The 12,806-nt window shown below is 31.3% G+C and overlaps 1 protein-coding gene across 2 annotated transcripts in view; it reads left to right on the forward strand.

Moving 5' to 3' along the window:
- The window catches only part of LOC118195127 (uncharacterized), a 117,500-nt gene that overhangs the window by 68,826 nt on the left and 35,868 nt on the right, over nucleotides 1-12,806 (forward strand). Inside the window, exons 5-6 of one of the 2 annotated variants that reach the window (XM_035366377.2) lie at nucleotides 4,089-4,151; nucleotides 9,490-9,535. In XM_035366377.2, coding sequence (XP_035222268.1) covers nucleotides 4,089-4,151; nucleotides 9,490-9,535 — 109 coding nt within the window. The remainder of the gene's footprint in view (nucleotides 1-4,088; nucleotides 4,152-9,489; nucleotides 9,536-12,806) is intronic. The other variant, XM_035366378.2, reaches the window with a different exon arrangement.

The following is a 12,806-nucleotide window of genomic DNA, read 5'->3' on the forward strand; positions in this document are numbered from 1 at the left end:
TTCTTAGCAAAGTTCAAATCTGGAGGGGAGATAACAGTATTGGATATATTTTTGGTTTCAAGAAGCTCAATATATATATTAAGATTAGGATCACTAACATTTTCTAGTTTTGCTCTAACAACATTAAAGGTTTTTTCTAATGCAGTTTTATCTCCAAAAGAATAAACAGAAAGTGATTCTTTTTTAACAAATGGAAGCTCCATTTTACTAGATACATCTTTAGTTAAGAAAGATCTTATTGAGCCATTATTAAAAAGAATTCTGACATTTTCAGATTTATCATTATTTCGGATCAATGCAGAAGCTGTTTGTAATAATATTTTATTAGATCTATTTTCATCGGAATTATATGACGAAACAGCGGAAATAACGCTCAAATCTGATGTTTTCTTTTCAGGTGTTTCATTATCTTTTTTCTGATGGAATGAATAAAAATGGCTTTCGAGTGTTTATTAAAGCAGAAGGAACAGTTTATTTTTTTTTTTTACAGTTTTGGATCCGGTGAAATCGACCCAGGCATAAAAAACACCGCGCTTCACGTTTCAAAATCTCTTTTTTCTTTTCTACACTTAAAATTTCGCAATCCGCAGATTTATGATTTGTGTTCCCGCAGAACAGACACTGCGATTCGGCTGACGCAGCTAATAACTAAAGTGTAGACGGCTTGCTTGTAATGGCTGGAGAATGTTTAGGTGTGAAGGGCAGATGCTTTTCCAATCGCGAATATTTCTATCTAGAGTTATAATTAACAGAAGCCGCACGTTCTCTACTGAATACTTCGTTCCTCAAAAAGGCTAACAGACCTTTTAAATCCCAATTTTCGTCTTTAATTTTTCGGCTATAATCAAGAACGAATTCATTAGGAAGTAATTTCAAAATTAAAGGCGTTAACAGATTTCCGTAGGTATCAGAGCCTGTTTTTAATGCTTCAAGATTTCTTATTTGTACTTCGACGTGATCGAGAAGTTTTCTTAATCTGTTTATATTATTAGGATTCCTAACAGGTGAAGTACTTAAGAGTCGTCCTAAACATGAATTAATTAAGATGTTCGTTTGACCAAATCTGGAACGTAACAGTTCAAGAGCAGCTTCGTAATTATTTTCGATGAGAGCGAAACCAGAAATAGCTACCAAGAAAGCTTTTCAGGTAAATTAATTTTTCTTTTTTTGATAAATTGGATTTTTGTCAATCGCATTTTCGATCTGACCTATAAATTCTAACCAATCCGAAGGATCACCATAAAATTTAGAGGTGGTTAATTTTGGAAGACAAGTGAATTTATTACTTTCATTTTGGGATTCTGTAACGGTTTCATTAGAAGTGTCCCTACTTGCATTGTCCGAATTTTCGAGCTTATTCAATTCTTTCAACTTTTTCTTTCCTCTAAACTGCCGCATTTGAATTTTCTCTTCATATTCCAAAACGGATGAGATTTCAAGTTCAAATTCATCCGCTTTGATTTTTAATTCTCGTACTATTTGAGCGTCTAAATTGCTCAAGGATTTTGATTTTTCATTTAACTTGTCTAAAATGTCTTCTAATACATTTACATTTATACTACTATCATACTCAGTTCGGTTGCAATTTTCTTTAATATCTTGGACACTGCGGTCCTCAATACCTTTCGTTTTAATTTCAGTTTGGCAATAAGATCTTCCATATTATATCAAAATAGAAAATACAGGTTTACCTTGGCTGTCATCGCATAACATGCTATCCAAAATTTTAAAACACAAACTTCTAAATTGGCCAAAGGTTCCCGGTCGTTGTGCACCATATTGCGAAAGGTTAATCTAATTCTAATTGAAGGCAAATACTTCAACAATCTAAAAAAATAATCATTTTATTTACAAACCAACCTGGATTGCATCGATGGTTCACTACTAACTACATCGCAAACTGAAAAAACATTCTTTCTCAGAAGCGAAGCGCCCTCTAACGGCGATATGGAAATCATTTGTGGGGTTTTTCCCACAGCTTCTTTGAATTAAATTAAGGTGGGAAAATGTTTGTCTGTTAACAAGCCACACCTTTTTTTTTTTTTTTTTTTTTTTTCTTTTTGCCCCAGTATTAGCTAGCTTTAGCAGTAGTGCTTAACTTAAGCTGGAGTAAACAAAAACTTTTCAAATCTGCTATGTTGTAATAAATTTGTTAAACAAACTTTGTTGTTAAAAAGGGCTTACTTTCTTGTCACTGAATTTCTACTAATTCCATTGACTTCTAAAATATGGCCTGTCATCTGTTTTGAGTATGGAAAATTTATTTTCTAGATCTGCCTTGTATTTTGTAGATAAAATAGAAAATCTATTCATCTACTAATCAATAATAAACCTTCAGCATAAATAAAAATCCAATTTGAGAAGTTAGATGTATTTGGAAGATATTCTCACAGTGGCTTAAAAAATTTAAACAGAAATTTAATTGTAGAATTGTTGATTTTGCAAAGTGCCAGGTTTTGCCTGTTGGTAGAAATTAGTGTAGGTTAATCATCGGTAATTGTAGTATAAAATAAGGAACAAAACTTTATGGAAAAATCATAATTTTGATCAAAGTAAAATCGTAAGAGCATGATAATGAAACCTGACAAAGCTTGTTGAGTGGGTTATATCAATGTCAGGAAACCTAAAAAATACGCACCACCCTTTGATGGGATTTGAATCCCGGACCTCCAGAATGCTGGGCATGCGTTTCAGTTATACCATGAAAGCATATGGAAAGAACGGAAAAAATACATTACATACACCCCCTTTTAAAGTGCAACCTGGGGATTAGGAGAACCAGTTCTCAAATCCTGTGGTAATGAATTATTGTCTACCACGTTTTAGTTAGGATGCTACTTGTAGAGATTTTTTTTAAAGAATCTTCCGAAGCCATGAAATCAGGGAAACTCACTGTGATTTGAGCACTGGACCTTTGAATGTTGTTGGGCCCACCAGCGGCCGAGCGGTAAAGTCGCTGAACACTGGTAGTTCGGTCCGAGGTTCGAATCCCGCGAACGGGCTGGCTGCATGGGCGTTTTCGTGGTTTTCCCCATGTGTAACGTGTATACGAGCCAGTTTCCCTTAGAAAGTCCTCCACGAAAGGCATCCCTCCCTTTAGGCAGATAGCCCTCGAGGCTTTGCCATAATCACACACACGCCTTTGAATGTTGATCATGTTTCCAGTTACACCATAAAAGCATGTGGGAGGAGAAGGGGGGGGAAACACTTAAAAGCAGATCTCATTTGCTTTTTTTTTTTTTTTTTTTTTTTTTTTTTTTAAAGTGTTGCTTTTGTGTTCTTATTTGGAATAAAAAAGATGTTTCTTTTTCTTTCTTGCAAAATATGGTGGAGATGACTGGTTTTCCAGATTTACTGATTCAATTGTAATTTTTATGTGTGACTGTGAAACTAATAAATTGATTTTCTTTTTTTAAGTAATATAAGATTAATTTATTCTCGTATACAAAATTTGTAATTTTTGTCAGAATTTATGGTTAAAATTATTACAAAATTTTCCAAGATAATTTCATGTGTAAGTAATAATTTATACATTTTAGAATGTGTGCATATTGCACATATAATAATATAGTAAGTTACAAAATGTTAGATATTGAAGGTTATAATTTAGTGTTTGAATTGCAGTATTTGAATATATTCTTATGATGGTGAAAAACAGTACGATTTAAAGATGTTCTTATGATAGTGAAAATGTTTCTGTTAGCCAGCCTTTTAAGTGTATATTTTTAGAGCTAAGTGGCAGTTATTGTCATTTGAGTGGGCTTATTCCACTGTTTTATTGAGAATTAAGTTTGATAATATTTAATATTAAATTGCCTGAAAATTTATATCCTCATTTGATATTGCATGTGCATTTTGGATGGCAGACAAAATCAAAACTTTTTGTTAAGTACTTCTTACTGGCATACTAAGGCAAGAAAGTTCATAAATAATTTGGATTATTTTATGAAATAGCAAAAAATTACAGTCGTAACCATTATGTGTTATAACTGCTCATGATTAATTTCACAGTTAAATCCTGATTTTGTGTGATTTTATTGGTGCATTGTAATGTTGAATTAGCACTAAATTCCCAATCAATATTTCAGGATTTCGTCTTGCAATTGAACATCCACACACTTATGTTGTTAAAGTGTGCCAACTTGTCAAGGGTAAGTACTCGCCTGAGTTGTACAATGTTGCTGATTTAGAAAGGGGGAGGAAGGTAAATTAGAAATAGTATTTTGTGAACTAATTTTATGCCTAAACAGTGTATTCTTAAAAAATATATGTAGGCTGATTGAAAAGTTTTGAAAGTAATTCTCTTGTTCAGAATAGACTAAGTAGTAAATTTTTTTTTTTGGGGGGGGGGGTTTGGTATTTTCCGAAATTTGAATGTTATACTGAATTACATTTTGCACAGCATTATATGAGATTCAAAAACAAAAATTTTTTATGACATCCTCTTTGTCATTGCAGGCGAGGCATTTTTCATTTCCTTATCTCAAAAGAATGTCTTCAATTCGAACTGCCTTTTTGATGCAAATTACATCATTAAATCTAGGCTATATGCAGAGTATTCAAGTATTGATAGAGTGATTTCAGCCAATACCTGGGGCATGTAGCTGGGTATTGTCTTGGAGAGAGCCATTGTCTCTTAAAAAAATTGGTTGTTTTCTCCCTCGTAGCTGCACATAAATGGTTTTCAGAATGTTTATATTATAGTCACTGTTCATACCTACCCATGAATGTGCTGTATTGACATCTGTAATTGCAGTGGATAATTTGATTAAGCATGTTTTATCAATCACTTGTATACTATCACCTTGAAGCACAAGGCCTGTTGTTTCATTGCATTTAAACATTTGAAGTTGCATTACAATTTCTTTTGAGTTGCATCTCTCTGTAAAGTCATATGCATTTTCCTTCCCTACTATGACAAAGCATAGTAGACATTTTCACTTGTTGTGGCCTGATTATAAAGGGCCATAACTGCCCTACTATAGATTCAAGCATGCTTGTCTTTAACCTTCACAAAACCCAATACAGGCTTGTGACATCTCTTATTCAGAAAGAGAGAAGAGCAGTTTCAAAGCCTTTCTTTCAGCCATTGCATTAGACAATATGTGACATTAATTTATGGCACAAATGAAATAAGAGAATGTTGGTAATGATGCTAGTTTTTAAAATATATTCAGCTCTTATTTACTAAGTCTGTAATTTTTTTTTTCATTCATGGTTCTTTAAAGTTTTAAATTTCCATGAATAGAAATTTGAATGAACCCTGTATTAAAAACAATAAAAGGTATTATTTTGTGAAGATTCCAAATCTTCATATTTATAAGCTATATATGTTTCACATCTTAATATAAAAGTTTTTATGTATGATGAGTTGTATGTGAAGCACAGTGATTAATAATAATAAATATTGCTTTTATAAAATTCTAGTAATAATATTCCATGTTTTTCCCGCATCGAATTTTTTTTGGGGGGGAAGGAAGAATATCCGAATCGTGTTCCTTTATTGGTTGCAATAGGGTCTTGCAGTGAAATATTTTACATTTTTATTCTGAAATCTGTTTTTAAATTTTATGTGGAGGTTTAAGGAAAACCAAATGACATAATTACCAAATAAAAAAGTCACCACAGTATTCCTTGTATATCATCGCTTTCATCCATGTATGTATGTGTGTGTGGGAGGTGGAGGATTTCATTAGCATGTGTTCATTTTTCTGATGCATACCATTGTTTGGTGCTCATCTGTTGAGGTTTAAAATTTCCACCAAGTCTTTCTTATCTGTCGTATTCAGGCTTTAAATTTTCCCATGGATTTTTCAAATTGTTACCATTCACTGAAGAAGTATTTAAAAATATATAATACAGATTATATATTTTAATTTAAGATGGTATTAGTTATCAAATTTTTAAATACTTTGAAGAAATAAAATTTGTCATTTTTATATCAGGAAATACTTAAAAATGTCTAATAAAGTTTTCTCATTTAAAATCCTGTCAAGTTTTTTCCTCTTTCTTCCCTATCTTTTTTTTATGGGTATAAAAAATATGAACTTATTTTTTTTTGGGGGGGGGACTTTTGCCGACTTCATTTTGTGTCTGAATGATCTGTGGTATCTTGAACCATATCTTTATAAGTCATAGAGCTGAATCTTGTTTAGTTTTAAAATATTGTTACAAATGTTTACATGTGAAAGATCTGACAGCTAAATATTCTGCTATGTGGTATGAGTATTCCATTTTTAAATCTTGAGTTCTGTAATTTTGTTCTTATTAAAATTAATACAGATTCTCTTATTTTTTTCTGTTTTTATTTTCTTTAAAGACAGATGAATTTAATTTGAAGCATTATGCAGTAGATCTTTGATTCTCTGAACAGTCAAATACCCAAACTCATTAAGTCCTTTTTAGCCCAAAGGGGCATTAGCTCAGAAGGGCTATTATTTGCGAAACAGCATTTTCCATTGAATCACTTTTCTTATTTCCACCAAATATTATCTCCCTGTATTGTATTTAAAGAAATTAAATAATGCATGAACGTATGTATGTTTCTCGTACTGCGAAAAAACAACGGCACCTAGAGCCATCAGATTTTGAATAATGTAGTCCTCCACCCGAATATGGGCACCTTGAAGCCTGAATTTTGAATCTGTTTCATATTTTGTAAAGCTTTAATGAATTTTTTGATTAAAGAACTTCATGATTTCAAAGCGAGCAGTGGCAACACTGTATGGAGTAAAACATTTTTATGTCCGGTGTGCGAGACTGTCGGAAATTCTAAAGATATGCTGTTTTAAAATATTTTTAGCCCAACGGGGCTTATCCCAAATGCTCTCAAAATGTGTTTGTGTGTGTGTAAAGGAAAAAAAAGTGATGTGTATACCACATGACTTCCTTGTACGAAATATTAAATTATACGTATTTTTTCTTGCCTTTCATTTCAACTTATTTCCTTGAATTTCATTAGAGATCTCATTAGATTCTCATTCACTTAATTCAGTTCTCACTTTGCAACAAGGCAAAAATACATAAAAACTCAAAGTATCTGTATTAAAAATTAAAAGATATAGAAACACATAAAACACCAAATACAATTAAAAAAATTTTTACAATTAAAATTACAGTTTCTACACAAAAACAAGCAATTCGGCCAGCATGCAAGAAGGCAGATTTTTTGGTGCACAAAACTGAAAGTTTACTGTTGGTCTCACTTGGCAAAAAGGCGTAAAAACTGACTTAATTTGTTGTGGATGCTATGCTGAGTCAGTATAGGGTATAATTTAATAACTTAAATGATAATTCCAGAATGGATTAAGCAAAATTTAATTCACAATAATGGAAAAAGACATTACTTTGTTGTTGTCCAACTTGGTTTCTCTAGATTGGCAACAAATCCACTATTCTCTGAAGTTTCAAATGTAAACAAATGTGGTTGCTATGGTAAAAAAATTAGTTTTAGCCACAGATAAACAACTTTTAAATTATTGATAATTCTACAACTATAACATTCAGGTTAACTAAAGGCAAGAAACCGTAACTGGAAGATAAGAACAACATAATTCAATCATTTAAGCAAAAAATGCACAATTTACAACTAAGCTCACTGAGCCGAGTACCAGGGTGGATATATACATATATTTATATACTTTTGGTGCGGCCAATTGCAACCAAAATAGGAAGTGCACGTCTACATATTATAGCAGTCCTATATAGAAATTTTAACGTTCTGAGGCTACTCATTTTTTAGTTGTGCGAGATACAGACATACGTACAAATGAAACAAAAAAAAAAAAAAACTTCTGAATCCATTTTAAATCAGTTTTATGATTCATCTCTGGAAAAAGAGTCCTTTCATACAGATGTCAAGCAAAAACATCATTAAATTGCATTGGACAGTGGTCAAAATCAATATTTTTTTTTGAAATATGATACCCGAAATTTTTCGTGATTGCAATACTTCCTTTTTACTAGGAGGTAAAAAATGATCCTTTGGGCGTAATGTAAAATCTGAAAGCTTTCAGATTTTTTTAATATTTATTTATTTAATGGGTAAGTTTTTAATTTTTTATTTAAAAAATTATTTGTGAAACTCGGATGTCCAATATCCATAATGATCTTATATCTGGACTTTTAGGCCACAACTCAAAAAAGAAAAAAAAAAAAAAAAAAAAAAAAAAAAAAATTCTCCCCTTTTCAAAGGTCTAAGAAATGAGAATATAATATTCTTAAAAAGGAAATAGGTGTGTCGTAGATTTGATTTCACTCTGCACTAACTGATATTTCCTACATGTCAGTTTCAAACACTTCCTGTCTAGGAGTTGTATGTAATCAATGACAGTGCATTGGTTGAAATTGTTTTGATGTTGTCTAGGATCACACGTATCGTGTTGAGCATTTTGTATCTGACCTAAACAATAATCCCCAATTTTTCCATGTATAGTTGCCATCTTACTGGATTTAAATTGATGACCAGGAATCCAGAAATTTTCAAAATCTGTAATCACCCGAGTCTCAGTTGTTACAGACCTTGGATTTTGTACTATATATGTGTATATTTTCAAATAACATTAAAAATAGAGAAACCTTTTCACGTAAATGAAATTTTCATTGATATCTATTTTCTAAGCAGATATGTTTACAGTTTCAAAATTTCAGAGGAAATTTGTTGTAGTATAAGAAACTTGTTCAATTGCAGATTATGAAACTTAATATTCCTGTTATTGCATATAATTTATTGTTGCGTGCGTACAGGTTCGTTATGAAATGAATGCACAAGTCCGATGAAAAATGAACAAAAATTTATTATTATCACGACAAAAATGCTTAAATTTTCTCAAATTATCATGCAGTATTACAATATCTCACAGTAGTTATCTTTTAACTACTCAAATGTCCAATAGAACGTAATTTAAAACAGCTAAAGAACGCTAATCCGCGAATTCGCTACAATCAACAAGAGTAGTTTTCTAAACAACAACAAACTAAGCAACTCCTACAAACTGAGATGTTTTCCTTCTTTTATAAAATTTTAAAATCACGCGCTAGAATTTTCCAGTACTTTCTCGAAATCAAAAAGAGATATTTATTTATTTAATGCATGCGCTCTTGTATTTTCAATTTTCCTGCTTAGCTTTCTTTTAATATTCGTCACGTGCTGCACTGCGAGAGAAATAAAACCATTTAATTTATAATTGAACTAACATTAGCTTTTTAAATACCAAATTCGTAACAGTATTGAAAATTGCATAGTTCGAATTAATATTTATCTCATTTTTGCTCAATAACTTCAATCTAATGACTTTTTTATTAACATTTTATGATGTCTTATTATCAAAATATTACTTTTTTATAGGTTTGGCTATCAGTTTAATTTTATAACTTTACTCATGAGGAAATATTTATTTTTAGTAAACAGTGTATTTTTATTTTGGTAAATTATGTAATAGGTAATAAAAGTTTTTATCAATATTTTTCAATCAATTGTCTTTTTTGCAGCTAGCCGAGAGCTCGCCCAAACCTCTTATTTCATGGCTACAACTAGGTATGTGTTTGAGTATTTCTGTATTTTAAAGATCTACACTGTAGAGCTGTAGATACAACTTTCAACTTAGATACAACAATGAATTGTTCAAAGCTAGAATTTTTCTTGTGTTGTAATAAAACTGTCTTCTGAATTTCATGTTAGAATATGTTTCTATGTGCAATTGAAGGGCACTTATAGATTTTTTGTCCCCCCCCCCCAATTTTGTATTTTTCAATATTGTAAAAATCTATTCAGGTACTGATAAAATGTATTGAAAGTTTTTCAGATTTGTTGAGTAAATTATAAAAACTCAAAATATTTAAATATGTTGAAATGTTTAAAATGAAAAAATTTTCTGTTTAGAACTAAATACAGAATTACTCATTTAAGCCATTAATTTGTTTTTAAAAATGCTGAATGTACAAAATCTGAGTAGTTCATATTGAATAAATGTAGTACATGTTTAGTACAAAATAATGAGTCATGTAGCTTTTAAAATTTGCAAAGCTTATTTTTTGAATTAACAAATTTGAAATGTGTATTTTTTTTATATGAAAAAGTCCTAATTAATAAATTTATTCCTAAGTGTGAAGTACAGTGATTCATTTTTTCCCTTTTTAATTTTGTGTATTTTTCAAGTTTAAACATATTGTAATGAAAAACTTAAATTCTGAACTCTTAATAGTTTACAGGTCTATCCAGAAAGTAATAAGACCGATTCTATGAAATTTGTTTGTTCTTCAAAATCACCTCCTGCATTAATATACCATTGTGTGGACTCTGTCACCCATTGAAGCTTGACTGGAAGTCTTCAGCTGGAATGCTATTCAGATTGTGCTATATGTTTTTTTTTTTTTTTTTTTTTTTTTGGCAAGTTCTACAGATTGGCAAAACGATGGCTTTATTTTAATCAAGAAAATAGAAAAAGTCCATCGGTGACAGATGAGAGCTGCAGAATAGTTGGGGCAGCATTGGATCATTGCATTATCATGGTGCAAATCCAATTATTTGTAAGCTCCGAGTGGATGTGTATGATTTGATTCCTCAACCTTTGAAGCACTTCCTTGTGAAAATCTGAATTAATTGTCTGTCTGGGTGGTGTGAACTCTTTGTGCACTATTTTCTTGGTGTCAAAGAAGGCAATGAGTATTGACTTCAGTTTTGATTTGTTCTCTCAAACCTTCTTTTGATTAGGAGATCGGGGTGTGTGCTACTGTGCACTCTCTTTGTTCAGGATCATACTGAAAAACCCATGTTTCGTCACCAGTAATCACTCGCTTAAAAAAAATATGGTTACGTGTTACACATTTGAACAATTCTTGTGAAATTGACTTATGATTTTCTTTCTGTTTGTCAAAATCCTTGGAACCAGCTAGGCACAAATATTCTGCATTTTAAGTTCTTCCCTGATTATTTGATGTGCAATCAATTTAGTAAGTTCCAGTGTCTTTGCAATCGTTTGGACACTTGTCTGACAATCAGAGTCCAAAAGCCCTTTAGTTTTAGACACATTGTGTAAAGTTCTTCGAGAATCTGATGGATGTCTAGTGTGTTTGTTCATCATTGACGTGCTCCCTTCCCTCTTAGAAGGCTTTGTGCCACTTAAATACTTGAGCCTTTGATAAAGAGTGCTTCCCATAGGCTTCGTGTAACATGACAAGTGTCTCAGTGGCTGATTTGTTTAGTTTTTCGTAAAACTTCTTGGCTTATAGCTGCTCAACAATCCACTGCATTTTGAAAATATAATGTCACTTTCAACGTGTGTCTGCTTTTTGAGGGATTCGTGTGTTGCAAAGGCTCAAAGCCAACTGACTTCTGCCAGACTCTGTAGCTAACAGCCCCCACCACCTGTACCACCTGCAAACTCCGCCCCTTTGACCGTCTGCTTAGCGCGAAAAGTTCAGTCACATTATTTTGTAGACAGACTCTGTACGTTTATTTAATTATATCATTAATTTTCAGATATATTAAAATATTGGTTATAATCCATTTAATTAATACTACAGGGTTCGTACGGTCCTTAAAAGTCCTTAATTTAGGCCAAAATCGTCAGAAAGTCTTTAATTTTAATCAGCTGAAATTTCTATCTTGTTTTTACAAGTGCTATTTTGAGTGTGAATTATCAATTTGGAAGAATATTTTTGGCAATCACTGACAAATATGATTATCTTTTGAATCTGTTCATGGATTATAATTTGTTCCTGTTTCTAATGTAAAGGGTGGGATACTGGAGTTTCTGAGCAAGGCGTGAAACACAAGCATTTCAAAATTATTTCATTTTTTTCTAATGAAGACCTCTTAAACAACTTTCCGCTTTTGTGGATGTGAATTCTTTTATTAAACAGCTCAAAATGTGGTGACTTATCAACATTCTGGCAATTTTAATATCAGTTTCTACAGAAAATTTTTAAACCGAAGATCTGGGAATTTTTCAATGATTTTTTTTAAAACATTATAACGTTGATAAATTTAACTAAATGGTAATACATTGAAATTATATTTAAGAAATAACATTAAAATAAAACATTTATATTTTTTTGCTGTCGTATTATGAAGAGACATTACTTTTTGGCGACTTGTTACACAGTATTTTGAATATGCAAAATAAACAAGGTAATTAAATGCTATAAAGCACAGTTTATAGAACAATTCATAGCAAAAGCAAAATAGCTGTGTAATTAATTAAAAATGTCCTCCTTTAAATTTTTTCATGGTAAGAAGTTTTCCCATGTAATTGTTTCAGAATATGCATGAGTTTTCTCTATGAAATTAATTTTACACTTTTTTCCACTGATTTTTTTAAACATATTTCCGCCCCCCCCCTCTTTTTTTTTTTTTTTTTTTTTTTTTTTTAATACAGAATTGGTAGGCTAATTTTTCTTTAGGATCTTAGACATTGCAACTTAGTTTAGAAGGATTTGAAGGGCAAGATTTACAGACCCACAACTCTAGAAGGCTGCAGAAAAATGTGACAAAATGAAAAATGTCTTCATTTTATTAACACATAGTGGATGTATTTTACGGAAATTTTATGATAAATTTTTTACATTGTGAAGAATTTTTGGAAGGACAGTGAAAATATAATGTTTGAATGCTGTACTTCTGATGCTAGAAGTCTTTTTCTTAACATGTTTATCTTCTTTTTATTTTCTCAACTTTTCACTACACACAAGCATGGAAAATATAAAAAATGTTTCTAATCTTTTCGCATGGACAGGCATTTATAAAAAGATATTTTTCTATTAATTAAGAAATTAAAAACTGACAATTTAAAAGATTCACCTTATAT

Source organism: Stegodyphus dumicola, chromosome 5 (assembly GCF_044657685.1).
Source record: "Stegodyphus dumicola isolate Sdum_Otavi_A_Nest chromosome 5, ASM4465768v1".
In the NCBI taxonomy this organism is placed as follows: Eukaryota; Metazoa; Arthropoda; class Arachnida; order Araneae; family Eresidae; genus Stegodyphus; species Stegodyphus dumicola.